The 27,726-nt window shown below is 64.3% G+C and overlaps 11 protein-coding genes across 11 annotated transcripts in view; 5 read left to right on the forward strand and 6 right to left on the reverse strand.

Annotated features, from left to right (window-relative positions):
* The window catches only part of F751_5609 (IST1-like protein), a gene marked incomplete at both ends in the record, with an annotated part of 3,090 nt that extends 2,073 nt beyond the window's left edge, over positions 1-1,017 (forward strand). Inside the window, one exon of the mRNA XM_011402330.1 lies at positions 550-1,017. Within this exon, the coding sequence (XP_011400632.1) occupies positions 550-1,017 (468 nt within the window). The remainder of the gene's footprint in view (positions 1-549) is intronic.
* Positions 1,018-1,183: 166 nt separating this feature from the next.
* On the reverse strand, positions 1,184-3,038 carry F751_5610 (putative vacuolar membrane protein; the record flags this gene model as incomplete). Its single annotated transcript, XM_011402331.1, has 4 exons — positions 1,184-1,425; positions 1,644-1,839; positions 2,025-2,360; positions 2,607-3,038. 4 exons carry the CDS (start codon positions 3,036-3,038, stop codon positions 1,184-1,186), a joined length of 1,206 nt encoding a protein of 401 aa, XP_011400633.1.
* Positions 3,039-3,497: 459 nt separating this feature from the next.
* On the reverse strand, positions 3,498-8,053 carry F751_5611 (E3 ubiquitin-protein ligase HERC2; the record flags this gene model as incomplete). Its single annotated transcript, XM_011402332.1, has 7 exons — positions 3,498-3,641; positions 4,856-4,979; positions 5,127-6,006; positions 6,207-6,570; positions 7,012-7,281; positions 7,530-7,589; positions 7,997-8,053. The coding sequence occupies 7 exons, from the start codon at positions 8,051-8,053 to the stop codon at positions 3,498-3,500; spliced, it is 1,899 nt and encodes a 632-aa protein (XP_011400634.1).
* A 452-nt stretch (positions 8,054-8,505) lies between these two features.
* F751_5612 (Syntaxin-22) lies at positions 8,506-9,707 on the forward strand (the record flags this gene model as incomplete). The annotated part of the gene is made up of 3 exons (XM_011402333.1): positions 8,506-8,523; positions 8,620-8,904; positions 9,381-9,707. 3 exons carry the CDS (start codon positions 8,506-8,508, stop codon positions 9,705-9,707), a joined length of 630 nt encoding a protein of 209 aa, XP_011400635.1.
* A 30-nt stretch (positions 9,708-9,737) lies between these two features.
* F751_5613 (Ribosome maturation factor RimM) lies at positions 9,738-11,071 on the reverse strand (the record flags this gene model as incomplete). Its single annotated transcript, XM_011402334.1, has 5 exons — positions 9,738-9,748; positions 10,039-10,233; positions 10,400-10,613; positions 10,804-10,894; positions 11,013-11,071. The coding sequence occupies 5 exons, from the start codon at positions 11,069-11,071 to the stop codon at positions 9,738-9,740; spliced, it is 570 nt and encodes a 189-aa protein (XP_011400636.1).
* A 473-nt stretch (positions 11,072-11,544) lies between these two features.
* Positions 11,545-12,788, forward strand: F751_5614 (Ribosomal RNA-processing protein 7-like protein; the record flags this gene model as incomplete). Its single annotated transcript, XM_011402335.1, has 4 exons — positions 11,545-11,899; positions 12,054-12,217; positions 12,352-12,493; positions 12,703-12,788. 4 exons carry the CDS (start codon positions 11,545-11,547, stop codon positions 12,786-12,788), a joined length of 747 nt encoding a protein of 248 aa, XP_011400637.1.
* A 472-nt stretch (positions 12,789-13,260) lies between these two features.
* F751_5615 (hypothetical protein) lies at positions 13,261-15,635 on the forward strand (the record flags this gene model as incomplete). Its single annotated transcript, XM_011402336.1, has 6 exons — positions 13,261-13,322; positions 13,727-13,826; positions 14,245-14,376; positions 14,548-14,918; positions 15,135-15,297; positions 15,477-15,635. 6 exons carry the CDS (start codon positions 13,261-13,263, stop codon positions 15,633-15,635), a joined length of 987 nt encoding a protein of 328 aa, XP_011400638.1.
* Positions 15,636-15,801: 166 nt separating this feature from the next.
* F751_5616 (hypothetical protein) lies at positions 15,802-17,710 on the reverse strand (the record flags this gene model as incomplete). The annotated part of the gene is made up of 6 exons (XM_011402337.1): positions 15,802-15,981; positions 16,109-16,183; positions 16,801-16,856; positions 16,980-17,256; positions 17,391-17,450; positions 17,558-17,710. 6 exons carry the CDS (start codon positions 17,708-17,710, stop codon positions 15,802-15,804), a joined length of 801 nt encoding a protein of 266 aa, XP_011400639.1.
* A 451-nt stretch (positions 17,711-18,161) lies between these two features.
* F751_5617 (putative hydrolase) lies at positions 18,162-20,317 on the reverse strand (the record flags this gene model as incomplete). The annotated part of the gene is made up of 5 exons (XM_011402338.1): positions 18,162-18,323; positions 18,589-18,917; positions 19,040-19,540; positions 19,885-20,070; positions 20,206-20,317. 5 exons carry the CDS (start codon positions 20,315-20,317, stop codon positions 18,162-18,164), a joined length of 1,290 nt encoding a protein of 429 aa, XP_011400640.1.
* A 682-nt stretch (positions 20,318-20,999) lies between these two features.
* Positions 21,000-22,592, forward strand: F751_5618 (hypothetical protein; the record flags this gene model as incomplete). The annotated part of the gene is made up of 5 exons (XM_011402339.1): positions 21,000-21,083; positions 21,195-21,569; positions 21,776-21,928; positions 22,113-22,208; positions 22,464-22,592. The coding sequence occupies 5 exons, from the start codon at positions 21,000-21,002 to the stop codon at positions 22,590-22,592; spliced, it is 837 nt and encodes a 278-aa protein (XP_011400641.1).
* A 332-nt stretch (positions 22,593-22,924) lies between these two features.
* On the reverse strand, positions 22,925-27,714 carry F751_5619 (hypothetical protein; the record flags this gene model as incomplete). The annotated part of the gene is made up of 12 exons (XM_011402340.1): positions 22,925-23,077; positions 23,277-23,482; positions 23,654-23,893; positions 24,172-24,266; positions 24,401-24,459; positions 24,667-24,720; positions 24,850-25,076; positions 25,328-25,436; positions 25,585-25,820; positions 26,012-26,202; positions 27,105-27,537; positions 27,672-27,714. The coding sequence occupies 12 exons, from the start codon at positions 27,712-27,714 to the stop codon at positions 22,925-22,927; spliced, it is 2,046 nt and encodes a 681-aa protein (XP_011400642.1).
* Positions 27,715-27,726: the final 12 nt, after the last annotated feature.

The raw sequence follows: 27,726 nt of genomic DNA on the forward strand, positions 1-27,726 counted from the left end.
CTGCACGATTGAGATGCTCTGTCACCTCATAGTGCCTCTGGCCAACCCAGACCCGCAACATGGTAATCTTCAGGTCTCGGACTGCAGCCCAGCTGGGGAGCAACCCAATTCTCCGCTGCGATGACGCCCGAGGACGGCGGCGCGCAGGATGGTACTCCAGGCGCCTGGCAGCCGCCCAGGCCGGAGCCTGTCGTCCAGGTGAGTGCGCGTATCGGCGTGCCTGGGGATGAGTCACGACTGCATGCCACCATGCACATTGCAGCTGGCGATGGGCACAGGAGCCCGAGATCCCACTGTGCAGTACTTGAACCCCCCGCCACACTCCATTCGACCCCATGATGCCAGGCCCGGCCAAGCGAAACCTCCACTCAGCCACCACCCTCATTGGGCGGCGTCAGCTCATCAGCTGTACCTCCAGAGGTGTGGCTTGTTGTGATAAAACCTGCACTGGGCAGTGGGGTTTGCATCTGAGGACTGGTCCCAAACACAGACCTCTGACCATCGAGTGCGCATGTGAGCAGCTTGCTCACCCCGCATGCTCACCCCCAGGAGGTCTTGGGTGGGTACAAGGATGCACCTGCCGCGCTGGCCGCCGCCGAGAACTATCGGCGCCTGGCCAGCGCCGCCGAGTCCGCAGCAGCCCGCTTCTCGCGCGGATCCGGCGCCGGCGACGACTCTGGCGCCAGCCCCGACGGCGACAATGGACGTGCCCCCGAGGGCGGCAATGGCGGCGCCCCGTCCAGCGGCAGCCCCCCAGGCTTTGTAAAGCGATCCAACAGCGAGATCAGGCGGGCATACGACGCCGCGCCCGGCTACCCCAGCAAGGGCGAGATTGCGGCCCCAGGCCCACCCTCCGCCCCCCCTGCGGCGCCCGGGCCAGGTTCGCCAGCGACGGGCGAGGACGCGCCCAGCCCCGCCGCCACGCGGCCTCAAGGCACCCCCCCTCCCCCTGGCAACGACGAGCTGGAGGAGCTGGAAAGTTTGACAAAGAGGTTTGAGGCGCTGAAGCGCCGCTGAAAGAGGAAAGCAAGGGAGCAGAGGGGCGACTCTCTGTGGCCCATCACCCTCTATTCTGTTCGGTGTCCCTTGCCCATCCTCGTTGGATCTCAACTAACACCTGGCCGGCCAATAACACGCCTGTTGTCAGTGTACAGTACAAGTCGCCTCTGGGTGCTGCGGAAAATCATCGGGCGGGGGCTTTAGGGGAGGGGTCACGCGTCATCTCTGCGACGGGGAGCTCCTGGGCTGGCGGCCTGGCAGGCACCAGGGTCATTGCCAGGAAGCCGACCAGGATGGTCAGCCCCCCCGCGGCCGTGAGCAACAGTGGCCAAAAGGCACGCAGCCAGGCGGGGGACCTGAACAGAGCGTCGGCTGTCACGGCCAGTGGGATCTGGAGGGACAGCCCCGCCGTCGCCAGGGTGGGGCCTGGCAGGGGCCAGGGTGGCACGATGAGGTCAACAAAACTGTTGGAGGATCAGAAACAATTTGGCATGCCTTTGCTTTGCACTGGCAGGGCATGCCGGTCTCATGGCTGCCTTCCTCAGGATGCCAAGGAACATTCAACAAGTACTCTGTGACGGGGCCAATCTTCCTTCCCGACCTAATGATACTGCAAATTCCGATGTCACCCTCCCTGTTCTCACCGATGAGAAGGATGGCTCTGGCCCACAGGTAGTCGGAGAGCACATTGTCCAGCAAGCCCTTGGCCACGATGGCCCAGAAGACGGGCCAAGTCAGCGTGCCCAGCCCGGCGCCAGCGAGCAGCGCGACCAGGCCCAACGCTGCGCCGCAGACGAAGATGATGCTGCCCATGTACCCGAAGAACAGCAGCACGCTCGTCTGTGTGTGTGTATGGGGGTTGTTTGGGGGAGGGGCCGCGGAGTTTGTGGGGATACAGGAGGCGCTGCGGTGTTTATGGAGCACCGGCAAGCTGCCGTCATATCAAAAGACGCCGCCGTCAGCGACCCTGCCTCATGGCTGCAGTATCATGCATGATTCCCCCCCTCTTTCCTCCCCCGCCTCACCGTCTCGTCCTCGCCCAGCATCCTGCGAATCGCCACGGTGTAGGTGCCGTAGAGCAGGGCGCTCAGCAGGCACAGCGCGTCGCCCAGCAGGCTGCCCCGAGCCGCCGCGGCGTCGGGGCTAGCCAGCTCGTCGGCCAGCGCCACGCCGGCGGTGCCCAGGATGAGCAGGGCGATGCAGCCCAGCTTGCGCAGCGTATAGCGCTCGGAGAGCAGCGCGACGCTGAGTAGGTAAGTGAAGAGCACGGAGGTGGAGGAGATGAGGGTGTTGCTGGTGACGGAGGTGGAGAGCAGGGAGGCGTTGAAGGTGAACTGAGCCAGGTACCACACGGGCGCGACCTGGGCGGGAAGGGGTTGTTTGTTTGGGAGGGGGGTGGGGAGGTGAGAGTGTCTGATTGGGAAAAGAAGCAAGGGTCCCTTGCTATACTGCTGCGGGGGTGATGCACATTGACGTGGTGCAGCAAGGAAGGAGGTCAACTAGTCCAGGGCTGCGGGCTCTGCCGAGGTCCTCAAAGGCTCATGTACGACGAGAGATGGGGCCTGTGGGGCTCTAAACCCTCCCACATAAAGGGTCAAGCCACTCACCACCACCGAGGCGTTGAAGGTCTGCCAGGCTGTGATCTGCGCGGGCGCAGCCTCCTCCACCACCAGCAGCGCATGCCGTTGCTGGGCACCCCCCTCGAGGCCCGGCGGCCCATCGAGCAATACCCGCTCCGGGGCCGCCCGTGTCGCCACGAGCCTGCCCCGCTCCTCTTCATCATGTGGCAGCCCAGCTGCCAGTCGCCCGGCACGGCCGCTCAGCCAGGCCTTGAAGTAGTACAGGGGCAGGTACAGGGCGAACAGACTGTTGGCGATGTAGGTCAGCACCGCGGGCTTGGCGCCAGCCGCCTGTATGTCCTGGACCACGAAGCTGGCTGCCACCCAGATGGAGGCCACACACACCACGAAGAAGAGCCCGGTGGTGGCCCGCAGGCTCAGCCCCAGGCGCGCCGCGATCCAGGCGTGTGGAGAAGCCATGGCCTCGGGCAGTGCCGGGGCCCCACCTGCCAGTGAGGGCGTGCCAGTCTGCCTCGGGGGCGCCCCCTGGCGACGTGCCTACTATACTTTGCCTCCCCTCATGCCCATCGATTGGACTGTCGTGCGAAGGACTCTGTGTGACGAGGAGGGTTGCGCCACGCGTATATCTGGACGAACCAGCAAATCGGACCAAGCTCGCGCGCTGGCGCCCGGGATGATTGTCCCACAAGAATCTCAGCCCACCAAACTCTTCGCTTGTCACTGGGAGTTTATGGACCGAACTGTCTCACGACGTTCTGAACGCTATATTTCACGGTCGATCCGGTCGGTGCAAAAGTGTCCCAATCATTCTGTCAGGTCAGGCTGTCACACTCAAAAGGGGTCCGAGGGTCTGGCAAGCGACGTCCCAGCGTCGCGCTCACACCAAAAGTCACGCGAGGGGCTCCAGGCACCGCAGCGTCACTCCGCGCCGGGCCTCCTGGAGGGGGCCATGCGGACGTTGCCCGCGCCGTACAGGCGCGCCAGCTCCTTCATGGCGTGCTCCTCCTTCTGGATGGCGGCCATCGAGCGCACCGGCGCCACGGCCTCCTCCGGCACGTACCACTTCCCCGGCGGCGCGGAGTGCGGCGAGCTGCCCAGCAGCTGGCGGCCGCCGCCCGCCGCGCCAGGCGTCGCGAGCCCCGGCCCCGCCCGCCTCCGCTGCTCCACGCGGCTCCACTGCTCCTCCAGCACCTGCTGCATGGAGGGCGCGGGCGCCGGGGACGGCCCCGACGTGCCCCCCGCCGTCTTCCAGGAGGCCCCAGCCCTGAGCGAGCGCGAGGCACCCTCCCCACCCTTGAGGAAGGCCGCCAGGGGGAGGCGCTGCGCGGCGCCGCCCTCCTCGCCCCGCGCCGGGACGCTGGAGGGGGGCTGCTCCGGGGCGGCGGGCCTCTTTGAGGCCGTGGGCCGCTGGGCAGTGGGGCCCGGCGAATCGGCCAGGCTCAGCGACGCGGCCTGCGTGGCCACGCCGGCGACGCCGGTGCAGGAAGGCACGGCGGGCCTGGCGCCACCCCAGGCAGGCCCAGGGGAGGTCGACGTCGGCGGCGGCTGCGGCCCTGGCTTCGAGCGCGTGGGCGCATCCAGCTCGCCCTTCAAGAACAGCGACAGGCCGCCTGGCGTAGGGGTTCGCGCGAGGGGAGGGACGTCTGTGATCCGACCCCTCGTTCCCGTCCAGCAGGCTTGGACAACCCAGCCCCGGTGTCCAGCACACCATGCTCCCCTCCCCCCAACCGCCCTCACCTCGTCGCTCGGTGGCCTTGTGCCGCACGGGTGCCTGGGGCGACGCCCCGCTCGTCCCCGGCCGCTCTGGCCAGGGCGCGACCCGGCGTCGCCCCGGCCCGACGGAGCAAACCCGAGCTGCACCACCCTGGCGGGGGGCGCGGAGGCCGGCACGATCGCGGGCAGCGAGGCGCTGGGTGGGGGCTCGGGTTCCGCCGCGGCAGGGATGACCGCGGCACGCTTGCAGCCGGCGGCGGCCCCCCCCGCGCAGACCCAGTCTCCCTGCCGCCCGCCTTCGCCACGCCGGCGGGCTCGGCGGCGACCCCCCTGGACGCCAGAGCCCCCGCGACCTCCTTGGCACCCTTCCTCGCGGCCTCGGCCCTGCCATCACCGCCCTCTTTCTCGTCGCCAGCGTGCAGGATGGCCAGGGCCTGGTCGGAGGGCACGCCCGCGGCCAGCGCGGCGGCGGCCGCCTCATAGCAGGGCGCCGCCGCCAGCTTGGCGGCCTGCTGCGCGTCCAGGCGCTCGCCCGCGCTCCTGCGCGCGGCCAGCACGCCGACCTGCTGCAGCTTCTTGGCCAGCGTGCGTGCCAGCCGCGCCCGCGCCGCCTCCTCCAGCGCCTCGCCGGCGGCGCGGAAGCTGGGCGGCGACCCCGCGCCCAGCGGGACGGGGGTGGGCAGGGGGCTGGCCAGCCCCGGCGCCCCGCGTCCGCCCGCGAACTCCAGCGTCGCCGGCGAGGCCGCCACGCCGCCGTGCGCGGTCGGCCAGGGGTAGTGCGCGCCCGGCGCCCCGTCGCCCCCCGCCGCCGAGGCGCCGCCCCTCCTCCGCGACTCGGCGGCCCGCAGCGCGGCGCCCATCTCGGCCAGGACATGCGGCGGAAGGCGGGCCAGGCCCGCGGCGTCGGCCGCCAGGCACGCGCGCAGGCTGCCCAGCGCCACAGACAGCGCGTGCGCGCGCAGCAGGCGCGCGCCCATGCTGTCGGCCGTGCCCAGCACGCGCAGCGCGCTGGCCGGGGTCACGTAGGCTGCGCCCACCAGCCGCTCGCAGAGGTGCTGCAGGGGGGGCGGACCCCGCGCGGTGCTGGACTCCTCGCCCTCACCCCCCTGCGCAGGACTCGATGCCACGTCCCTGGAACTTGGCGTGGGGGCCCCAGGGGCCCCAGGGCACGTGGCTCGGGCAGCCCCCAGCGCATCCCCCGATTCGGCACCGACCGGGGGGTCTGCCTCGCCGCCGGCGGTCTCGCCGGCCGCGCCGAGCGCCGCTGGGGCGCCTCGACACGCGTCCGCCCCCTTGCGCTCGGTGCAGCCACCGCCGCTGCCACCATCCCCGTCGGCGTCCGGCAGCTCCAGGGTGTACCACTCGTGCAGCGCGAGCGTGTGCTTCTCGCCCACGGCCACCGCCGTGGCCCCGGGCAGCCGGTTCACGCGCTCGGGCAGGATCTCGGGGGGCGCGTCGCCCTCGGCGCCGGCCGCGCCAACGCCAGCGTTCCCGGGCGTGCCCAGGAGGCGGGCGGGACCGGGGCTGGACCCCGGGCTGGTCCCCAGCAGGGGGCTGCTGTCGCCGCGCCGGGGCGCACTGCCGCCGGCGCCTTCGTGAAGGGAGGCGCCGTTCGGGGCGCGCCCGTGCTGCCGCCCCGCCGCAAAGCGCTCCATATACGACCCCGCCTGGGGCGCGTGCGCCGACCCCAGCGACCTCCCCGTCGGCGAGGTGCCTGCAGTGTTCGGGGAGGGGGACGTCGGGCTGGAGTGGCGACACATCGCGAGCCAGAGGGCGCATGCAGGGAGGCCACTCCGCCCTGAGCGCTCCTGCTCGCCGCCTCGACGCCCATGCTCGCCACTCTGAGGACCTCCTTGCCGGGCCCCTGTTCCTGCGATCACAAGGGCACCCCACCGACCACCCTCCTACACTCACCGAGGGGGGAGGAGCCCAGGACGCGCGCATGAGGGCCCACCTGCACGGGCCTGCCGCGCTGGGCGCCCTCTCCCACCGCCACCCCCGCTGCCCTGCGCTTGCCCTCGCGCGCGTTCCGCGCGCCGGCGGGGAAGTAGTCGGCGCGCCCTTCCCAGCAGAAGACGCTGCCGTCGCGCGTGACGGCGGCGGTGCGGTACTTCCCCGCCGCCACGTGCACGACGTGGCGCCCGGCCAGCGCGCCGCCCACCTCCCGCGCCTGGAGCAGGGGGTCGGCGGAGCGCCAGCACAGCACCACGCCGCTCGCGGTGAGGGCGCAGCTGTGCGCCGCGCCCGCGGCGATGGCCGTGGCCACCGGCCGCGCGGCCTCGCCGTGCCCGCGGTGGAAGTGCAGGGGCGCGCCGTCGGGCGCGGCCACGTCGCGCGCGCCGGCCAGCGGCACGCGCCGCGGCGACACGCCGCAGTGCCCCCAGGCCAGCACCTCGCCGTCAGCGGTGAGGGCCAGCGTGTGGCGCTTGGCCGCCGCGACGGCCACCACCGCGCGGCCGCGCAAGGCCTCGACGGCGCGCGGCGGCGCGGCGGCCCCGGCCTCGCCCGCGCCGGCGCGGCCGTAGCCCAGCTGGCCGAGGCCGTTGGCGCCCCAGGTGAACACCTCGCCCCCCGCCGCCGCGGCGGCCGAGTGCTTGTTGGCAGCCGCCAGGTCCAGCACGCGCGCGCCGCGCAGCGCGGGCACGCGCCGCGGCGTCGGCGCGGTGTCCACCCCGGGGATGCCCAGCTGGCCGTGCCGGTTGCTGCCCAGCGCCCACACCTCCCCGCCCTCGCCGCGCAGCAGGGTGTGGTGCTTCCCCGCCGCCAGGCCCAGCACGCGCAGCGTGGCCGGCAGCGCCACGCGGCGCGGGGCCAGCACGGCGCTGGACCCGCCATGGATGTGGGCCTCGGGGTGGCCCAGCCGCCCACCCCGCCCCCAGCCCCAGGTCCAGACCGCGCCGTCGCGGCCCAGCGCCACGCTGTGGAACTTGCCCGCGCCGACGCGGGCCACCTGGCCGCCGCCCAGCCCGTCCACCGCGCCGGGGTCGGGCTGCACGCCCACACACCCCGTGCCCAGCGCGAAGTTGGCGCCGTCGCCCCAGGCGTAGAGCGTGGCGCCGCGGGGGGGGCGCCGCCGCACCGCGCGGCGGGGCCGGGGAGGAGGTCGGGGGGCGTGCGGCCGCGCGCGTCGCGCGCGCCCAGGCGCGCGCCCGCGCCCAGCAGGCACGCCGCGCAGGCCAGGTCGGCGCGGTACAGGGCGTGGTGCAAGGGGGTCCAGCCGGACTCCAGATCGGCCACCTCCACGTCAGCGCCCGCAGAGAGCAGCGCCTGCACCGCCTCCACCTCGCCGCGCCAGACCTGGAGTGAGAAGAGAGTGGGATAGGATTGACACGAGAGTTGACGGCAGGATGGCCACCCTTGGGATGGGATGGGGTGGGTGGGCCTTGGCACAACCTTGGAAGTGCCATCCCAGTGCTGCGCCATGCCCTACACGCAACCACCCATCGTGTGCAGCACAGCTATCATGGTGATGCAAGGTGGCAACTCCCAACGCATCAACTTCTCCGTCGAGAGGGTATCCCACTGGTGTTCAGGGCAAGGTCAGAAACACCTGCAACAATCCTCATCTCCGGGTAACAACACCTCGTACCGCGTGGTGAAGCGCCGTTCCCCCTCCAGTGGTGATCCTGAGGCACAGGGGGTTGGCAGATTAGAAGACCATCAGAGCCCCTGCCTCGCAGGCTGGATAGAATGTGCCCACCCACCCCGGCCTGGCTGTCGTCGGAATGTTCCGGGCGCACCTGTCGATCTCGTCCCGGCATCGCTGGGAGTCCAGCACCCGCTCCAATATGGGTAGGGAGCCCGACCTCACGGCCGCGAGCAAGCCCTCAGCCATGGGCGCGGGACATGCGGGGCCTTGCGAGTCCCAGCCGGGAGCGTTGGAGGACCCGACTCGGGGGAGTTTCACGAGATCGGGAGTGACCCACGACGGGCACTAACAATGCTGACACGCCATGTTTTCGTCGTCCCGGTTTGCCGCTGGGTGTGGGTATGAAGGGCGGTTTGAAAGGATGGGCCGGCCCCCCCAGCTCTGGCGCATTTTTTGGTTGGAGGGAGCTTCGTCTTAGGAGAACGCGGTGACTTAACGTTGGAACGACTTTCCTAGGAATATACCGGCGATATTTTTCAAAATTATTCATCGTTAGGAACTACCACAAATCAAACCGATATCAGCGGAGCTGTGCACACGGCTGCGTGAGAAGTCGTACACAGAATGGCCCCCGAACCGCGGGTGCGGGGTGCTGATATCACGGCCGCGGGATGAGGCACTTGCATGGTCACTGATCAGAGCTCATTCCAGATTTCCCTCTCACTCCCCCTTTGTCAGGCCGTTCGCGAGCTGGGCCTGCTCTCCTCCCCCGCTTCCCGTCCCTCGGTTGACCAGGCCAACTCCGAGCTGAAAGCCCTGCAGTTTCGGGCGGTGACGGACTACAACCGACTACGAGACGGGGTGGCTCGCCTGGGCAGCGATGCCGACACGGTGCGCGCGCGCCAGCAGCTCAGCAGCTTTTCACAGAGCTTCAGAGACTTGGCCGTGGAGTTCAAGCAGAAGGTGGCCTCCCACCCGGCTCGGGACGCTGCCTCCACCCAGAAGCTCATCCGGGATTTCCAGGTGCGCAGGGGTCCGGGACGACAAGGGGAGGGGAGGGGACTGGTGGAGCGTGGAGGACTCAGCATATGTGCATGCCTCTGAGTGGGGTCCTGCTCGGAGGATGCATGTCAACGAGCATTCATTCAACATGGGGTTGTGCATGTGACCTGTTTGGCGGCATCACCATTCCTCGAAATGAGGGAATGCAAAGCAGGAAGGGTGCATGCACCAATTCCATCGCGCATGGAGGCCTTCCTTGGACTGGCACATCTCAGACTGCCTGATGCGATGAGGCTCATACCGCCCCTCCTCTCATCCCATCCCCCCTCGCCTTCCATTGCCCAGACCCTGCTGAAGGGCTCGGAGAAACTGATGAGCATCGCGCGGGAGCGGGAGGCGGCGAGCCTGCCGGTGGCGGCCGCCCCGCCCCGTGGCGCGCAGCGCGACCGTGCCGCGGCGGGCGCCTCCCCGCCGCGGCCCCCGCGGCGCAGGAGCAGAAGCAGGCGCTGCTGGCGACCGAGAACGCGCTGGTGTTCAACGAGGCCCTGATCGAGGAGCGCGACGCGGCGGTGCGCGCCATCGGCGGCCAGATCGGGGAGGTGCACCAGATCTTCCAGGACCTGGCGGTGCTGGTGTCGGACCAGGGCGCGGCGCTGGATGACATCGAGGCCAACATCTCGCGCGCCGCGGCGCACACGGGGGAGGCCAACGTGCAGCTGGTGCAGGCGGAGCGCAGCCAGCGCGCGGCGCGGGGCTCCTGGTGTGTGTTGCTGGCCGCCGCCGCCGCCATCCTGCTGGTCCTCATCCTGATCATCGCCGCGTGACGCCGGGGAGGTGGGTGCCAGGGGCGTTACCTAGCCATCTCCTTTTGGGGGGGAGGGGTGCAGACTTGTACCGAATGTAGGACTGGGCAGCGTGTGCAGGCACAGGGTTGGGACCAGGCAAGCGGGAGGGTTTGGGGGTGTCAGGTTCCGAGCTGGTGGGAATCAAAGAAGGGCGAGTGAGAGCCCGCCCGCCGATACCAAAAAACAGTCAAGCTGAGCGCTCGCCGCCCTCTGGAGGCCCTGCCAACAGGGCTGGGGGCGGCCTCGGCCACGCCTCCCTTTCTTTGGCGCCGGCGCCGCCGCCGGCGCGGCGCGGCTTCACCCGCTCCACTCTCGCCGGCCCAGCCCTCGCCGGCCCCGTCCTCGTCGGGGTCAGGCCCCGACACGGCCAGGTCCAGGAGGCCCTCGGGGGGCTCGATGCGCATGACCCCGGCAGCCAGGTCGACGACGGGGACCAGCTCCCGCGCAAAGGGCAGCATGTAGGTGGGGCGGCCCGGCACCTCGATCTGCAGCACATCGTGGGTCCCTGCGGGGGTATGATTTGGTAGAGGGCTGACATGATAGAAATGGGAGCAGGGGCTTTGGAGAGGTGCAGATGAAAGCCTGAGTAGCTCCGATCCTGGGTACAGGCACACCATCAACTACCCCCACCCAAACAGGTGCCTCCCACCAACATGAAACACCAGACGCACCTGTGCCGTCAAAGATGTCGGTCACGGTACCCGCCGGCGACCCGTCGGCGTGCATGAGCACTCGCAGGCCCACCAGATCCTGTACGTAGAACTCGTCCTCGTCCTCCAACGGCGGCCGCTCCGAGGAGGGGACCAAGAGGCGGTGGCCACGCAGCTCATCGACAGCCTCCGGCGAGTCATACCCCTGCAGCTTCACCAGCCAGCATGGATTGCCCTAGAAGGGGGAAGAGGGGAGATATTGCAGGGAGGGGTTCGGTAAGGCGATGACGCGCGGTTCCTGGGGATTGGAATAGGCGAGAGGAAAGCATTTCACTTGTGATGGAGTGACAAGGAACAACAATCCCCTGCTGGCAGGACAGCAGGTTAAAAAAGAAACTAGTCCTCTGGGATCCCCCGCGCATCACCTTGTACAGGACCTCCCTTCCCCTCTCCAGGGTGACCTCCTGTGGAGCGCCCACCGCACGCCGCATCTTGGTCTCGGGAGGTGCCAGCCACCTGAAGAGGAGAGGCTGGCAATCTCAGACATCTGCTGTCACAGACTTATCTTGACAGCCCGAAGCACAGAGTCTCGTGATACAAGCTGTTGAAAACCGTGCGCCCCAAAGCCCGTCACCTGATGCCAGGTGTGCCCAGCCTGTCGTCTGGGAAGTCGGTGCTGGGGGAAACGCGCATGTCGCCATGCACGCCATGCGGTATGGTCAGCTTGCCAATTTCGACCCAGTCGCCATCGGTAGTGTTTGAGTTTGCTACGTTGGCTTGCGTGGGGTGGAGCGCTACACTCCTCCGGGATGGTCTTTGGCGAGCAGAGACCGCAGCACGGAATGGCTGGGGAAGCGGACGACAGCAAGCCGCTGATAGTAAGCTTGACATCATAAAATCGACATGTAAATCATCAGGGTCATTTTAATTACCGTTGAGTGGTCCTCCGTCTGCTAGGTAGTCGGAACTGCATGGCCCACCCCTCACCCTAACCCGTCCCGGTCGTGCTTTGCGTGACGGCGCCTGCGTGGAGACGCGACCGGCACAGTGCATTTGCCCATCGAAATAGTATCTGAAGGTCCAGGATCGAAGTACACATACTGCATGCTTTGAGTTTTGGCCAGAGTTAAAACACATTTCTACTTGGAAGGGATGTGCACCACGCAATGACCAGCGAAGTGGCAGCAGGGCCCCGTCGGGCCCCCATCCGAGTCATCGTTCGGGAAGGGTCGAGCATTGTGAGACACTTGGACTGCAAAGTTGACCCTGGTAAGACCAACAAGCCGCAAAATCTCACCGTGTCTGTGGCGGGCATTCCGGCAGACCTCACTGAGGGCGGGCTGCTGGAGCTCTTTGGCAGGTTTGGGGAGGTGCAGAGGATAGCGCTGCACGGCACCCGCACCTCTGCTGCCGTGCTGTATACAAGCGTTGATGGACCTCGAAAGATATGGAAGCAGAGGGCAAACGAGGAGCCCATCATGCTGCACCAGGCTTTGCCAGAGACACCCTTTGGCCTGAAAGGTACCTTTGCTGGCAGGCAGGCCTTCAATGGCATGGACACAGTGCATGCATTTGTAATGCTCTAGCACAGAGCCCGGAGCTTGATAACCATCTTTGACTTCCACCATCTTATGTTGCTGTCCCACTCCCGGAAGCCACTTCCCTTTGCCTGCAGGCTGGGTGGAGGAGCACAAGGCTGGCCGGCCAGGGAATGCCAAGCTTCAGGCGCAGTTGGATGCCTGGACGGAAGCGTTTGAGGCGGCCGAGGAGGCTAAGGCAGCAGCCGCAAGAGCGGCTGCACAGGCAGACGACGGCTGGACCCTGGTGCAGCGGCACAAGGTACGATTAACAGGTCGTCAAACCTCACTATGTTGGCTGAAAGGCGACTGGGGATGGGTGTGGAGTGTTCTGCCATGTGCTTGCACTCCATTAGTACTGCTCACTCTAACGTTCGCACGCTTATCTCCCATCAGGGCCGGAAGAAGGGCGTGGACGAGGCTGGCGTCGTGGGAGGCGGAGTGGCAGCCAGTGCGGCCTCTTCTGCCGCGCGCCGCGCCAATGCTGAGGTACACGCCAACTTCTACCGCTCCCAGCTGCGCGCCTCAAGGCAGTCGGGTAAGTGTGTGGATTGGTATCCAGATTGTGGTTTGGAACACACTGCTTACCGGGTGGCAGAGTGTTGAGATCAGTAATGATAGAGTAAAAGGAGATGGCGTGATGAAAGGGAATGGGCTGGGCCTCGGGAGCTGAAGGTCGTGGCATGAAGACTGATAACACAATGGCCAGCCTCAACCACCACCTGCCCAACCATTCCGCACTTACAGAGATCTTGACGCTCAGAGACAAGTTTGAGGAGGACAAGAAGCGAATGGCGGCCCTGAGAGCAACGCGCAGGTTCCAACCCTACTGATATCGGAAACCTGTGCTGGTGCTCAGGCGAGACTGGCCTGCACATGCTCGGTGTGCCTGCAGCTGTGCAGTGTCTTTGATGGAGTACTCTACGTGTCTGCAGCATTCCATAATCCTTGGGACTCCCTTTCCTATAACATAAGACTCTGACAGGACAAATCTGAGATTTGCAATGTAGCTCTTGAACATGCCGCCGCTGGCCACAACCTGCGCTTTCCTGGGGACGCGCTGCGAATTCAAAGTCGGATACTCCCCTGCAGCTGGGAGTCGGAGGCAGGCGCCATCCAGTACATTATATCCTCTTATAGACGTTGCTACAACCAAACTCCCGGCATTTGACTTTGGCACCCGATAGATACTGTGCGAGCGATTCTGAAAGAGCTGGGACGAACCCTTCCCCCGACTCCCAACTCCATGACCGCTCTCATCGACGTCACTTCCGGAGGATGCCCGAGTACATGCCACTCAATGCCATGCACAATCGTTTACACCGGCCCTGCTCCCGTGAGCGACTACTTCAGGCCGAGGAGGACGGGTGAGTGGAGGGAGGGAATCATGCTGTTGGGCTAAATGTGGACTCAGTGCACCATCATACGCGTCGAATTTGAGGGGCCTATTCCCTCTGCCATCGGCATTCAAACCCAGCAGACACTGAGCTGAAAGCCTGCTTTCGAGGGAGGGAGCTCACAGGTGAGGCGATGGTAGGGTTGTGCTGCACCCTGCCAGCGGGCGCCCGCCTGTCATAGCCCCAGTGGCGAACCCACTAACAGTACCTGACCATGCTCCTGCCCTTTCAATTACCACAGGCTGGGAGACTGAACTGCCTGCAGGGTACACCGGCAGCATATTGGTACCTGCAGACAGCCATTCCCATCCCCAGGGGTGCAGCTGGGTTTTGCAACATGAGTTCAAGTCGCTGACTCGATGGACGCATGGCAGCTTCGTGGGGGTGGAGAATGGTACCACGCGCATGCTGGAGTGGGCCAAGCTGGCCTCATTCATGCATGCGCCCGGCATGCCAGTCTGGGCAGAGGATGCGGTTGTCAAGCCAGAGGGGTCTCCCACCCAGTGAGATCATCCAGACTTGATATCCTGTGCCTAGCTTGTCCAATGACCCTTGAAAATTTGACCTCCAAATTGTTGGGGCGTTGACCATGGGTGACATGTGGCAAGGTCAAGTATTGCGCGCAAAAGTCTCAGGGCCTGATCCGTACTGCATGGGACGTCTGCATACGCCCGACTCCAGCGTGCTTCAAGGCCGAACATCTAGGTCACACATGCAGACATTCGACATGATCTACGTCGCGTCGTCTGCTGCATCACTTCTTAGAGGGGGTCAGGGGAGCGTCACCCCCGCACCCGCAACCTCCGCACATGCTCCCCAGCTCACATCCCTGAGGCGCTACGCCCGGTTTTGCGATTTCACACCCTTTCTGCCACATGGCCGGTGTCAACAGCGGGGTGGGCGGGCACCCCGCGCGGAGTCCGTGAGCCTGGTGTCGGACCGGGACCCTCTGTACCTGGACGACGCCATCGTTCCCCAGGCCGACCAGGAGGAGCTACTGTCCAAGTACCAGTTCTTTCCCATGGTGAGAGCTGGTGATGGCCAGGCTGGTGGGGGCTCTAGTTGTCTACCGGGTCTAGTCATCCATGCATGGCACCCCTGGCAGGGAGGAGGTATCATGGACCACATGCCTCTTTGCCCTGGCACTCCCACCACAAGTTGCCTCACTCATAACCACAAATCCTGGTCCCTGCAGGATTCTTATGTCTTCCAGGTCCCAAAGGACGAGGAGGGCCGACTGGACCTGGCAGGCACGGTCATGCTGCACCGCGGCACGGGTGAGAAGGGCCCCCCCGAGGTGCTGGGCCGCCTACCCGAGGCCCCCACCCGCTTCCGGGACCTGCCCTGGGACTCGGAGTTCCTGGGCAACAAGCTGGAGAAGCAGGCGCCGCAAACCTGGGTCTGGGCCACCTACCTCGTCGGCTTTGCCGCGGGGGATGCCCCCGGGCTGGATCTGGGGTGCGTGTACCGCCTGGACGGCATGCGCGGCCGCATCGAGCAGTGCCGGGTGCAGCGCTTTGCCGCTCCGGACACCCCGCCCCGCCAGCTGCTCCTGCGCATTCGCAGGTATTGTGCGTGGGGGGGGTGTCCAGCCTGTCGGCTTTTGGGTGCCCATGCGCTGAGGTCTTGATGATGAGGGATGGGCTGGCGGGGATTCCTGAAAGGGGTCGCGCTCTCTGACCGGGATGCCTGCCTGCACACGGGGCGCGCTCCCACCCCCAGCCATGCCGCTCGCCCTCCACGGCGCCCACACACTGCCCACCCCTCTGCACCCCTCCGCAGGGACGGGGCGGTGATCCTGGACACCAAGGTCAGCGCGCCCACGCCCGTGGAGATCGTGGAGGCTCACCTGGCGGGGCTGGTCATGCCCAGCCGTCTGGAGGTGATGCACGGCGGGGTGCCCGTGTCCGAGACCTGGTTCGACCCCAGCCTGGCGGCCGCCATGGTGAGCGGGGCTGATGGGGGGCGCAACGTCACCTCGGGGTCTGTGGCCTGCCCGGGGAGCAGGTCGCTCTCTGGGGTTGGCGAATGGGAATCCGGCCTGCAAGAGGTCGGCAAACCCCCTCCCCCGACCATCCCTGCCATGCTTCCCAGACTCTACACCCTCACCCCCCCACTGCACAGGCTGAGATGGAGGACACCGACCCGTCTCTGAAGGATCACATCGTCCCCGGGGAGAACCCCGAGTACGACGACGACAGCATGCGTGACTTCATGACGGAGTTTGATGACGAGATGGACGACGACGTGGACGACTTTGATTCCCCGGCCATCGACATGTGATGCGCGCTGGCAGCGGCGGTCTAGGGTGTCACACGGCGGCAGTGTACAGGAGATGCTGATGGGTGCACAACAGAACGAGCCGAGGCGAGCATGCTCGCTCATTTCCCCCCGCCTGGAGTGTGCTCCAGCCAGACGAGCAGGCCCGGTCTCGAAGGCTGCTAGCTCTTCACTTGTCGTCGGGGAACCCGACCTCCGGCTTCCGGGTGTCATGGTCGTCGGAGGACACCTTGGCCTTGGCGACCTCGGTCATGTCACGGACTCTCTCGTTGGCGGGCTCCATCCCACTCTTGTGCTTGTTTTCCCCGGTGTTGACGTCGCTCACAGTGCCCTCGGTGTGATGCTTGTCCTGCAGAGGAAAGGGTCGTGCTGTACACTTGAGATGTGCGGCGAACACCCCAAGAGGTTGCAAGTGTGGAGAGGAGATTGAACACGTCATCCCAGCAGCAATTCTCTCCTGCCCAAACCCTCCGCACCAGGGCGGCCTCGAAGCGCTCCGCGACGGCCTTGTCGACCTGTACAGTCACAGCTCCCCGGCCTCCCGGACCCTCCTGTGGTTTACAGCATTGGGGTGCTTCATAAGAATCGCTTCAAACCATAGAATAACGACCCTGCCTGGCGCCTCGGTCACCCACCCGCCCGGCACTCACAGGATCAGAAGACATCATGCGATGAGTGACGTTGATATGACGTTTATGAGTTTGAGGCGTGTTGTGGGCAGCAAAGACTTTGAAACTGGAGAGTTTGCGCTCCGGGTATACGTTGCCATGTAAAACGTCACGGTGGAAGTCGCCGTGTAGCTGCCTTGCGGATCCCCCCTACAATGGTAACCCACTTCTTTTGCCGACCTCTCCAGTGTACCTCTGAGGTGACTCTGTCTGGTATGTATTTACAGATTGTAACATGAAACTCTGGTCTGTAACACATAATGTACTTTCTCTGGTATTGCACGCTTGCGGGACCAGATACATCAAGAAATAGGGGTGCAGTATCAGCGTGCAGCAAAATTCTAGGTGCCTTTGGGTCACCATCAGTCACGAATGTGCTGGGTTTTGGACATGATGGTCGCTGGCGGAATTCTACCTCGGGTGCCAGAAGTACGGGGGCAAGCAGGCAGTCATCTCCGGTGTTATAAGAGGGCAAAGGTGACTGTTACAGTGGCCCTCACCTCCGTGACACCTGTCTCGATCTGGGAGACCGCACTCGCCTGATACCCTTGCGCACCTGCGCGTTGTAATGGAGGCGTCGCTGCTCTGCCCGACACAGTCATCGGCTTGCACTGCCATTTGTTCCAGTGTGCGCCACCCTACCCCACACTCGAAAGCCGCTGCACCCATTCCCGCTCACCACAGCTGGTCCCATTCCCCGCGTCTGAAAAACCGTTGTTGCTGTCGACAATGGACATTGGCGCGCCAAGTTTGACCCCAGCAGCCGACGCCAGGAGTTGTGCCGTCGCCAGCGCGTCAGCGACCGCCGCCCGCCGTGCCTGGGCCATGGCCTCCTTCTTGGCATCGGAGGAGATGGACAAGGTGACCCCATTGATCCGGAGGGCGTCGCCTGCCTTTCCCACCGCTGTGTCAATCACGCTCGACATGAGGCCGGATAGAAGACCAGCCACTGAGATCTGGATGGCATGGCGAGGGGAGTGGATGCCTGAGTCCAACACAGCTGCCAGAGAATGTGACAGATGCACGCTGCTCCCATGCTGCCCCCGCGTCTTGAAAGGCAAATCCAGCACCGGCTCTCCATAAATAGTACCTTGACCGTCTCGGAGAAGGTGTAACCCACGACGGTTTCCTTGCCGTCCGCTGTGCGGTTCTGCGTTGGTAGTCTCCCCGGAGGGTGGACGCGTTGGCAACAATGCGAGCAGCTCAGGGCCCCAATCCTGACACCCATCTAGGCAAAACAATGTTCCCATGCCTCACGACTTCGGGTGCGAAGGTGATGGTGAGCGTCTTAATGTCACGCGTCGTATCGATGCCAGGCAGGTTGGTCACGGCGTCCACGGTGCTCCTGATGAGCCCTGCCGCGCCGTCCCGGGCGATGGCCGCCGTGGTGCCGGTATTAGAAATTGTCATGGATAATGTTGAGAGGCTGGTGGGCATGCTCACCGAGCCCTGCCCGTTCACTGTCAAGGTCGAGGCTCCGGACGGGGCAGCCAGGCTCATCAGGAGGAGGCCGACCAACAGTGTCATTCGACACAAGGCCATCGCGTGAAGGGTCTTCATATAATTATTCGTTCGTAGTATTGTGCAGGGTGTGTGCCACCCCCACGGCTCTAAGCCTGGCGTCATGTTGATAGGTCTTTCTGTACGTCCCCCTCGCTTCCAATGTCAAGAATCACCATTTCCCCCACCGCACTGCAAGTCCACACACCTGTTTTCAGTTCCTCTCGCATGTGCGGGCTGTTTACTGTACAATCTCTGTTGCCAAGACTTGACTGAAAAGGGTTTCCATATGGACATTCCACACATTCAAATGCTTGGATCTATTTTCACTCGGGACACACCCTTGTGATGTGTCTGTCGATCAGAGCTCCACATGCTCCGCCCCGGCGTCGCCGGCCAGCTGCGCCAGCGCGAGTGCCAGCACATGCACGCCCCTCTCGATGTCCTCGGGTGACGCGTACTCGTCCGGGCGGTGGGAGTAGCCGTGCCGGCAGGGGATGAAGACCATGGCCGTGGGTGCGATCTGCAGGCGTGGCAGGTGGAGAGGTAGGGTGTTGTTTGGGGAAGCAGAGGGGGTTTGGGTGAAGCCTGAGGCTTTCCAGCGGCAATATTCACGCATACCAGGTATGACATCGTGATGCCAAACCCCAGATGAGTGTGCATTGGTAGCTGCGGCGACCGCGTCTTTCGCCCCTGTGACAACCGCACAGCGCTCTGCCCGTCCCTGGAGCCCCCTCACTCTTTGCCGAAAGACACAGCCGCCCCTTGCCGCCCACCCCCCTCCCCACCTGTGCCATGAAGAGCGAGTCATGGTAGGCGCGCGACACCATGCGTCTGCTGGTCAGGCCCAGGTGCTCCACTGCCGCGGCCAGGGCCGCCAGCGGCGCCTCGCCGCTGGCGGCCGGTGGGTCCTGGCTGACCACGCGGGTCTCGAGGCGCACGCGCCGCGCCTCGGCGATGCGCGCAGCCTCCGCCAGCACCTCGGCCACCACCCCGTCGCGCCGGTCGGCGTCGACGTCGCGTACGTCCACCTCCAGCGCCGCCTCACGCGGCACGGAGTTGACCGCGTTGGGCGAGACCTCCCACCGCCCCACCGTCCCCACTGTGTCCTCCGACCCTGTAAATGTGCGGAGAAAGGGTGTGGGCTGGGGTGGATGAAGTGCTCGTGTACAGATGGAGTCCAGGGTGTTGTAGCTTGCAGGGTGCACCCCCCCTCCCCTCTCTTAGGTCCCCCCTCACCCGTGGCCAGCACTATCCTCTCCACCGCCAGCGCGAACTCGGCGGCCGCCAGGCTGGCGTCGTTGCGCAGGTGCATAAGGTGCGCCCCCGCGTGGCCCCCGTCGCCGGAGAAGCGCACGGCCAGGGCGGCGGGCGCGGCGATGGCGGTGACCAGGCCCACCTGCAGCCCCTCCGCCTCCAGCGCAGGGCCCTGCTCGATGTGCAGCTCCAGGAAGGCGCCCAGGTCGGCGCGCGTGCGCCGCGCGCCGGCCAGCATGGCGTCCAGGCTGGCCGCGCCGTACCCCGCGCCGCGGGCGGCTTCCAGGTAGCTGCTGCCGTTGACGTCGCGCAGGGTGGCCAGGTAGTCGCCTTCCAGCGCGCCGGCCATGGCGCGGCTGCCGCTGCAGCTCAGGCCGAAGCGGGTGGGCTCCTCGGAGGTGAACATGACCACCTCCAGCGGGGCGCGGGGTCGGAAGCCAACGTCACGCAGCGCGCCCAGCGCGGCGATGCCGCCGATGACGCCTGTGTGGGAGGGAAGGAGGGGAGGCGAGGAGGACTGGGTTGGGGCCGGCTTCGAGTAGCTGGGCCAGAGGGCGGATGCATGTGGGGCTTGCGAGGTGGAGCATTGATTCCTAGGGTTGCGCAGGATGCACACAGTACCTCATGAATATGTTATGCGGGGGCTGTTTGACACAAGGCCTGTGCAGGGCGGGGGAGTGTGCACCCCGCCGTGCCACAGCGTGTGCCCGGACTGAGCTTGGAGGAGGGTGTTGCCAGCTTCAGACCCATCCCACCTCCCTGATCAGCCCCCCATCCCCTCAGCGGCTCGCCGGCTCCCAAGAACCTAACAGCGCGTCGCAGCGCACCAAGAGTTCCGTCGAAAGCCCCCGCCAGGGGGATGGCGTCGCAGTGGCTGCCGGTGCCCACGGCGGGGGCAGTGGGGTCAGAACCCTCCAACACGCCATACACGTTGCCGATGGTGTCCTCGCGGACGATCAGCCCTGCCTCGGTCATGAGCTGCTTCACATAGGCCCGTGCATTCAGGTCCTGGTCTGCAGTTTGACAAAGTGGTACCAGAACGAGAAGCTGCTTGGCCTCTGGAATGTCGCCAGAGACGGTCGGCAGGGCTTACGGAGCGAATGCCGATCAAACATCCAAATCGAAAAGCTTGTGCCTCCACACTCCACCTGTGAATAGGATGCGAGTCACGGCGGGATTTGGGTCGTCGCTGAAGGTTGCCAGGTGGAGAAGCTGGTCGAACACAAGTTGCCCACTGATGTCGAGCTGTGGCAGTGGCATGCCATTCATAGACTGAAGAGTCATGAGCACAATGCATACACTTGCCGCTACAGGCATGCGGCTCGACATGGTTGCCGCTACGAGTCGAAAGGAAATACTGCTAGGGCTTGCACCTGCCAGGTATTGCTGGTCGACCCAGAATTGCTGTGGGAAGAGTTCTGCCTGGGTTTCGAGCCCATTCAACCTTGTTGACAAAACGGTTGATGCATCTTGCGTTCCAGCGATTGATTCTTGTCCTAGGGCAAGCCGGTGCAGGCGAAACGTGCGGGGGTGGGGGTGATCATTCTCCGTCATGCATGCTGCGCCTGCTGCATCTATTTCAATGTGGTTGTGCCAGCCCGAGAAGTGCTCCCGATCGCAAGGTCGCGAATGCCGACGAAACTGAGGCTGTTGGTCAGCGAAACATCCGAGGGATATATGCATCAAATTTGTCCTGCAAGCGACGGGAAGCCGGTATATTTCCTGCCCATGAAGACCCTCGTCCGACCCTGACCCCATTGGCAACGACAGTACTCCATACCGGCAACGAAACCCACACTTCGGTCTCCCAGGTCCAGAACTTCACGCAAGTAGGTTCCTTTTCAAGTTAAACCCCCTGGAATAGAGCACCGTGGCGTCTCCCTGTCCTGAGCTGGGGCCAACCTCTTGGCAACCTGCCATTGATGGCATGACCTGCAGCAGCATGGAGGAAGCACAGATCCCAGGGCTGGACGCCAGCTTCGGCGCCTTTCAGACCCGTGTACAGGCAGTGCTGGACCATGACAAGGTACACATTCTGGTTGCCAGGAAGGGAACTTCGAATGGCACCCAGTCCAAGGATTGCAGGAGATCGATGTCTTACTCGAGTTTCCATGCCTTCCCCATCGCGCGCACACAGATCAGCGCTGGCAGCCGGCGTGCAATCGGGTCGGCCCTGGAGGACCTGCGCGCCGACCTGCACGAGCTCGCCGCTAAGCGTACCCCAGAGGCGGCCCAGCGCGCGGCTCTGCTCCATGGCCTGGCTGGCATCTGTCGCCGGTATGCTGACATCCTCCCTCCAAGCACCCGCCCCGACTTTCCCCAGGCATGCAACGAGGCTGATCTAGTCCTTGAGAGTCTTCCAGACGACCATCTTATCGATCATGGTCTGGTTGAGTCCCCAGCCGGGGGTGCACCCCCTATGACCTTGGAGGACCAGGTACGGGAGCTTGCAAGGGAGGTGCTCCAACTGGAGATGGAAAGGGACGCGGTACTGGACCTGCTGAGCGCACAGGTGCGTGACCCCGGGCAGGGGTGTCGGAGGGGTGGATGAGGGAGGCCTGGGGACCACTCTGTGTCGCAGCGGTGGCGTGCGATCCGCTCCCCATTCAGCACATGCGGGTGCCTCTCCTGCGGGATGTGGAGATCAACACGCTCACATGGCCAGCATGCAACCTGCCCTATTCCATCTTCTGGCTCCCAACAACCACCCTCGCACAGGCTGGCGTGCCAAGTCCTTGCGAATCTCAGTCACACAGCCCTCGCATCGCTGCCCACCGTCCGGAAGCGGAGGGCGGCGAGGAATGCCGCGTCGGCAGCCAGACAGAGGTCGCAGAGGGCGGGGCAGCGGAGGGCGACGCTACTCCCATACTGGTGAGACACACTCGAAGTCCCCTGCCTGATTGCTTGTGATCTGCAATACACTGCTTGTGATCTCCAATACATTGGACATGGGGGAAGTTTTTCACTTGTAGCAGAGTAAACGCATGCCGAATGCCACGCCCCTGCCTCCCTCTGGCTCATTTGGATCCACACACCACCTCCACACCCCACCCAGGACACGCCACGCCGAGACAGCCCTCTGCCAGGCGCACCATTCCTGGAGGAGTCCCTGCTGGAAGCGCAGGGAAAGATCGCCGCGTTACAGGGCGAGGTGCTCAGGCTGCAGGGCCTCCTGGAGGCGGCAGCCACCCCCCGCGGCTGTGCCGCCAGGTTGCACCGCGGCGACCCAGCTGGCGCCACGTCGCCGCCACGAGCCCTTACCTTACCACATCCAACCATATCACCGCCCCCGCCCCGGCGCCCCTGGACACTGCTGACGTGGCTGGTGCAGGGGACAGCTGGCGCCTTGCTCCGAGCCGGGGTGGCGCTGGACACCCTGCTCCTCCTCGCCGCCTCCCTCCTCCAGGCCGCCGGCCTGCGCCATGTGGCGATGCTGGTGTCAGTGGGCCTGGGGGGCGTGCTCCAGGTGGCCTGGATCCTGGCCGGCATCGCCGCCTGGCCGTCCCACGTTGACACCCCCGCAGCCTGGCACTGAGGCAGGCACCGATTCCTACCTTTCCTCTTCCCAAATGATCCAGACGGGAACAGCGCCTGTTCCCCCATTGACCCCCCCCACTCCTCCATCCTGACGTGCTATCTTTTGCCGGCCCAATGCTGGCCGTGGTGCTTGCCGACGAGGTGAGGCCAGGCACCCCCCTCCTGCAAGCACATGTACTGTTACAGCCGATGAGTGGTACAGGTGATACCTATTGAAGTGCGACGACCAGTTCTGGGTTCATGATGAAGCCATTGCAATGCACAGATGGGTTATACACAGCGCTGAGGGGTATGGTCTGGGCCCTCTCCGAGGTAGCTGTACAGTGACCCTCAGCGTCCCTCGCTGTGGCGCGGCATGGCCGCGCTCTGATACAGGTTGTCCACCACCAAGAGAGGGTCGGCCTCGTTGAAGTCCACACCCGTCCCCAGCCCAGGGGTTCGGTCCTGGACCTTGTCCGCGCTGGGAGCGGGTCGTATCCATTTCTGCATCAGGGGATTGTATGGAGAAATTAGTGAGGGCAGAAATGGATGACGGGCTGGCTGGAATTGGGGGGGTTGACATGTCTCAGCATGATGGTCGCCGCCGGGGATCAATTTTGATGACAACTCCTTGCTTGCCCTTTGCATGGCCAGCTACCCTGCCTACTCAACCCCCACCCATCCTCTGTCACAGGACCCCTACCTGGGTCACGAGGATGAGGAGTGGGGACGTGAGGGTGAGCAGGGCCACCGTGGTCCACATGATGGGGCCCCGGCACTCCCCGCCACCGAGCGAGGGGCTCGGAGCTGTGGCTTGAGCATGTGTGAGCAGGCTCCGTCCGGCCGACACGTCGCTGCACTGCCCATTGTCAGGGCAGAAGCGGTCCAGCAGGTAGCCGGAGAGCATGCCTGGACGGGAGTTGTGGGCGGGTGGGGGTAGCGGCATGAGGCTGGGCCCAGGGGCACTCCTGTGTGATGCCTCAGCGGGGAAGTCTGTCGCCATGGGGTGTGCTCGATCCTGAGGACAGCAAACGATCAACCATCGTCGCCAGAGCCACTCCAATCCCCACCCTCCCGTACCGGTGGGGAGCATGGCGGCGAAGAGGGGCGCCGACGCCAGCGCGGTGAACATGCCCTCCTTTCCATCCGGCGCCACGCCCATGGAGTAGTCGTACCAGCGCGGGCTCCACACCGCCTCGCCGAGGGACAGGGTCAGCACAAACATGGCCGCAGCCCACTCGGCGGGCCAGATGACCAGCCAGAAGGGGGACAGCGCAGACAGGTAGCTGCCAAAGTGGATCATGTCAAAGTGCTGGAAGCCTGTTGGTGGGGGAGGGGCGGGTGGGTGGGGAAGAAAGGTATTGTAGAAGAGGGCGTTAGACATCCCAAGCAGCGCAGGGTGGGGCGGGCAAGAGGGCTCGGCAGGGCAGGGTCTGGGGACGCTCATGGAGCCAATGTGCACAAAATACAATACTCTTATGCCCAGACCTGCTTCCAGCAGGCAGCATAACCTGTCAACCCTGGGCACGTCTGCTGCTTCAGTGCACTTTAACAGAACCCCTGCAGCCCCTATTTTATGCTCCCCGGGCCCAAGGTACCTGTGGTCATGGCCCCAATGATAGGAACCAGGAAAACAATGGTGAAGGGATTGATGGAGTATATCATGCCGATGGGAGCATCGCACCCAAAGGCCCTGTTTGAATGGGGGGGAGGGGAGAATCACGTCACTGCAAGTCGCAAGAGGGCACCTTTCTGAAGTAAAAAGCAAGGCCGGGGGCAACGATCCAAGCCAGAACACTTACGGCAAGTCCCCATTTCATGCCTCACCGCAGCTGATACTTGGGTAGCATGGCGTCCAGGTACTTGAAGACCGACTTGAGGTTCACCTGGAGCGGATGTGGGCAAGGAGAAGGGCCATGGGTGAGAGGAGGTTCTGTGCTGTGCCAGGAGGAAAGGATGCAAGAAGTAAACCACCCCTGTCGCCCGCGAGAGAATTTAATGTCCCTTGCAGGCCATCCCATCGCGGACTATTCCCGGGAAACACAGGGCATCGGCCTTTTCCCCTTCCTCCCGGCATCGTGACGCATACTCACTGTGATGACACACATGACAATGTACTTGATGAACTCCCTGGACAATGCCACGTTCTGCAAGGGGTGAGAGGATTGAGAGGCAGAGTAAGAGCATGCAGGGGCCGGCCGTAATCCTGCTGTAGGGAATCAAGCCAATGCACCAACCCCACAGCCATGAACCGCAAACCCCCTCCACTGTCTCACCCCTGCAGCTGTCACCAGCTTCTGCCACTTGGACTCTGACGGCGCAGACGGCGCATCCTTGGCAGCCGGCTCGACGCTGCGAGGGCGCTCGCCACGCCCAGCCTGTGCCAGGCCAGCCTCCGCCTCGAGCACAGCTGGTACCCGGGCGTACACCGCCGCGTCGTCATCCGCAGCCGGGTCCGACAACAGGAAGGTGAGCCAGAGCCCCACCATTGAGGTCACGCACCCTGACAGATTTGATTTTGGAGGGGTGGTGCTGAAGAGCCCAAAGGTGAACATGATGAAGTTATGGCGCAAAGGGATGGTGATCACTTAATACGAGAGCTTCTCAAAGGTCAGTACTCACAAACGATAGAGCAACGATGAATGGGCAGGGCAATTTGTGCTCCAGGCGTCACCTCGCGGTCTGCCCTTGGCCGAAACTCTCATGTCACCAGCCCCAGGGCACCTCACATAGCTTCCACCTGCAAGAACCCACCGGATGCAAGGAAGAGCCTGTTGCCGCTGTTCAGCAGGGAACGATCCGCAAACGCCGGCACGTCAAACCCGTGCTTCCACCTGATGCGGAAAAAGTCCATGAGCACACCCTGTTCATGCGCAAGGGAGGGGTGCGAACTGCCGACTTGCAGCGCAGCGGAGTAGATCGGAGATCTGCCTGAAGCTCAAGCACCAGGCCCAGGGTGGTAGCAGTCAGCCCATCAGACGAGCACGCTGTACCCAAGGACCCCCCCGCACCTGTGTCAGCGCCGCCACGTTCATCAGCGTGTAGAAGAGGGAGAACGCGAAGCCGCGGTTGCCGGAGTGGGTGTAGCGCTTCACGCCGATGGTCATCACCGGCACGCCCAGCGACCCCGCCACCGTGTTTGGGCCCAGCAGAGCCATTAGCAACACCAAGCGGGACGACGTGGAGGCCATGACCAGGCGGCTGGTGATGTTGAGGACGAAGCACAGGACGAGGGAGCGCTTGACGCCTGGGGTCGGGGCATGGACGAGGCGGGGACGAGTGCTGTGAAGGTCAAGAGCAGCTAGACCAGCACTGGTCTGGTAGAAAGCCTCACCTCAGGAACAGCGGTTGCTAGGGAGGCGCCAGGACCACCATCTCTGACAACCCGAGATCCCCATCCCATCACCATTTGCTGTCCACGACCAGGCCCAGCCTCACCCAGGAAGTCGATAGCCCCACCCAGGATGAAGCCGTAGAGGACCAGGAGGGTGCCCCACAGCCCATACAGGGTCCCAGCTGTCAGGTCATCCACCCCAAAGTTCTCGGTGAGGTACAGCACAAAGATGCGCGACAGGGAGAAGTAGTTGTAGCTCTCCAGCACCTTGAGCACGAAGATGATGAACAGATCCCTGTGCGGCCATGGCAGCAATCGGTGAGGGCGAATCACGACTACACCACCATGGGTGCAGCGGCCTCGCGTGTCAGCTCAAAAAGCCCTCCTGCCCTCCGCGGACCTAGGGCTGCCTTTTAGGGAGGAGAAGCCGCTCGTCACCTGATCTCGGACCGATTCCAATGCTCTCATAACCCCGATCAAATGAGAGGATCGAGGGAGGCCCGGCGTGGCGACCGCAGGCTGGTCCCTGGGGGTGGCGGATGTCTTGTTCCGGATAGCCCTTGTTCGACAGGATGGGTGTCGTAGACCACAATAAATATCTCAGGTGTTGATGCGATAGAATTTCTGTACTCTGAGACCATCATACCTTGGAGGCTTGCCGCTTGTTGTTCGGTCAAATCGGGGTATGCCACAACACCCATCCTCTACATTACGATCTTTCCAGCCAGGACTCCAGGTCATATCAATAAAAACTGTGGGACAGAGCACGCCAGCGTCAGAATCCAAGTGCTTAGTATGCAATGTACAAGGAACAACATTCATTCAGGCAACTGCCCGCAGCACTCAGAGCCAGCTACAGATACAGTTCCTGCTGCTGCTTCAGGAACTGGAAGAGGGCGATGCCTTCGCTGTGCTGCAGGTTCCTCAAGCAAAATCCTTCCAGCGCAGGGCAGGACAGGAGGAGTCCTGGGTGATGAGAGATGAGAGGTCGTAACAGGGCCGCAAAGAGGCGAACGAGACGTGGGTGCTGCGAGCTCAAGCTCTGCAAGTGTGGGAGGGTGGTGAGGGGCAGAGATAAGATCGTTGCGGGGGAGACATCCCAATGTCATCCCAGACTGCAGAGCCGACATAGTGGGACTCCCTATGCGGATGATCCCGGAAACTCGACGAGTCATTCCTGCGACGCACCCTCGCAACCCTATAGGCACACCATGCCACCCGCCACTCACCTCCTGCTCCTCCTCCTCCAAGCAAAGAATGGCATGGTTGACGAAACCGGAGGTCAAGTCCAGGCTGAGCTTGCGGCAGCTCACCTGGCTGTGCATGACCTCCAGCGCCCCCACGGTCAGCGGGCTGTCGCACAGTGCGGCGATGCACTCATCATACATGTCGACGAGCAGGGTGGATGCCGAGGAAGGTTCGTCACGCCCTCCTGACGGCTCGTCACGCCCTCCTGCCACGCCTTGCGCAGCCAGGGCGTCCAGCAGGTGAGCGGCAGCTGTCTGGTCCCGCTGCACCATGGCCATGAAGTCCGAGGGGGTCCCACAGGAGGATTCATCAAACCCAATCTCGCCTGCTTCTATCTTGAATAGGCGGAAGTTTACTTTGGGGAACAGCCACGGCATCTCAGCTGCGTGGGTGTGGGGGAGTGCGATTGATTGCATGGTGAATGGCCCCGGGACACACCGAGGTGGCTCTTTCCGGTGACCAGACAATGGGCCACTGCAATTGAAGGCGAATCCCTTTCACTACAGTGCAGTTTACCTGGGAGGATGGGCATGAGCCCCGGCAAGTCCTGGCTCGACATGCGCGCACCTCC

Source organism: Auxenochlorella protothecoides (genome assembly GCF_000733215.1).
Source record: "Auxenochlorella protothecoides strain 0710 unplaced genomic scaffold scaffold66, whole genome shotgun sequence".
In the NCBI taxonomy this organism is placed as follows: domain Eukaryota; kingdom Viridiplantae; phylum Chlorophyta; class Trebouxiophyceae; order Chlorellales; family Chlorellaceae; genus Auxenochlorella; species Auxenochlorella protothecoides.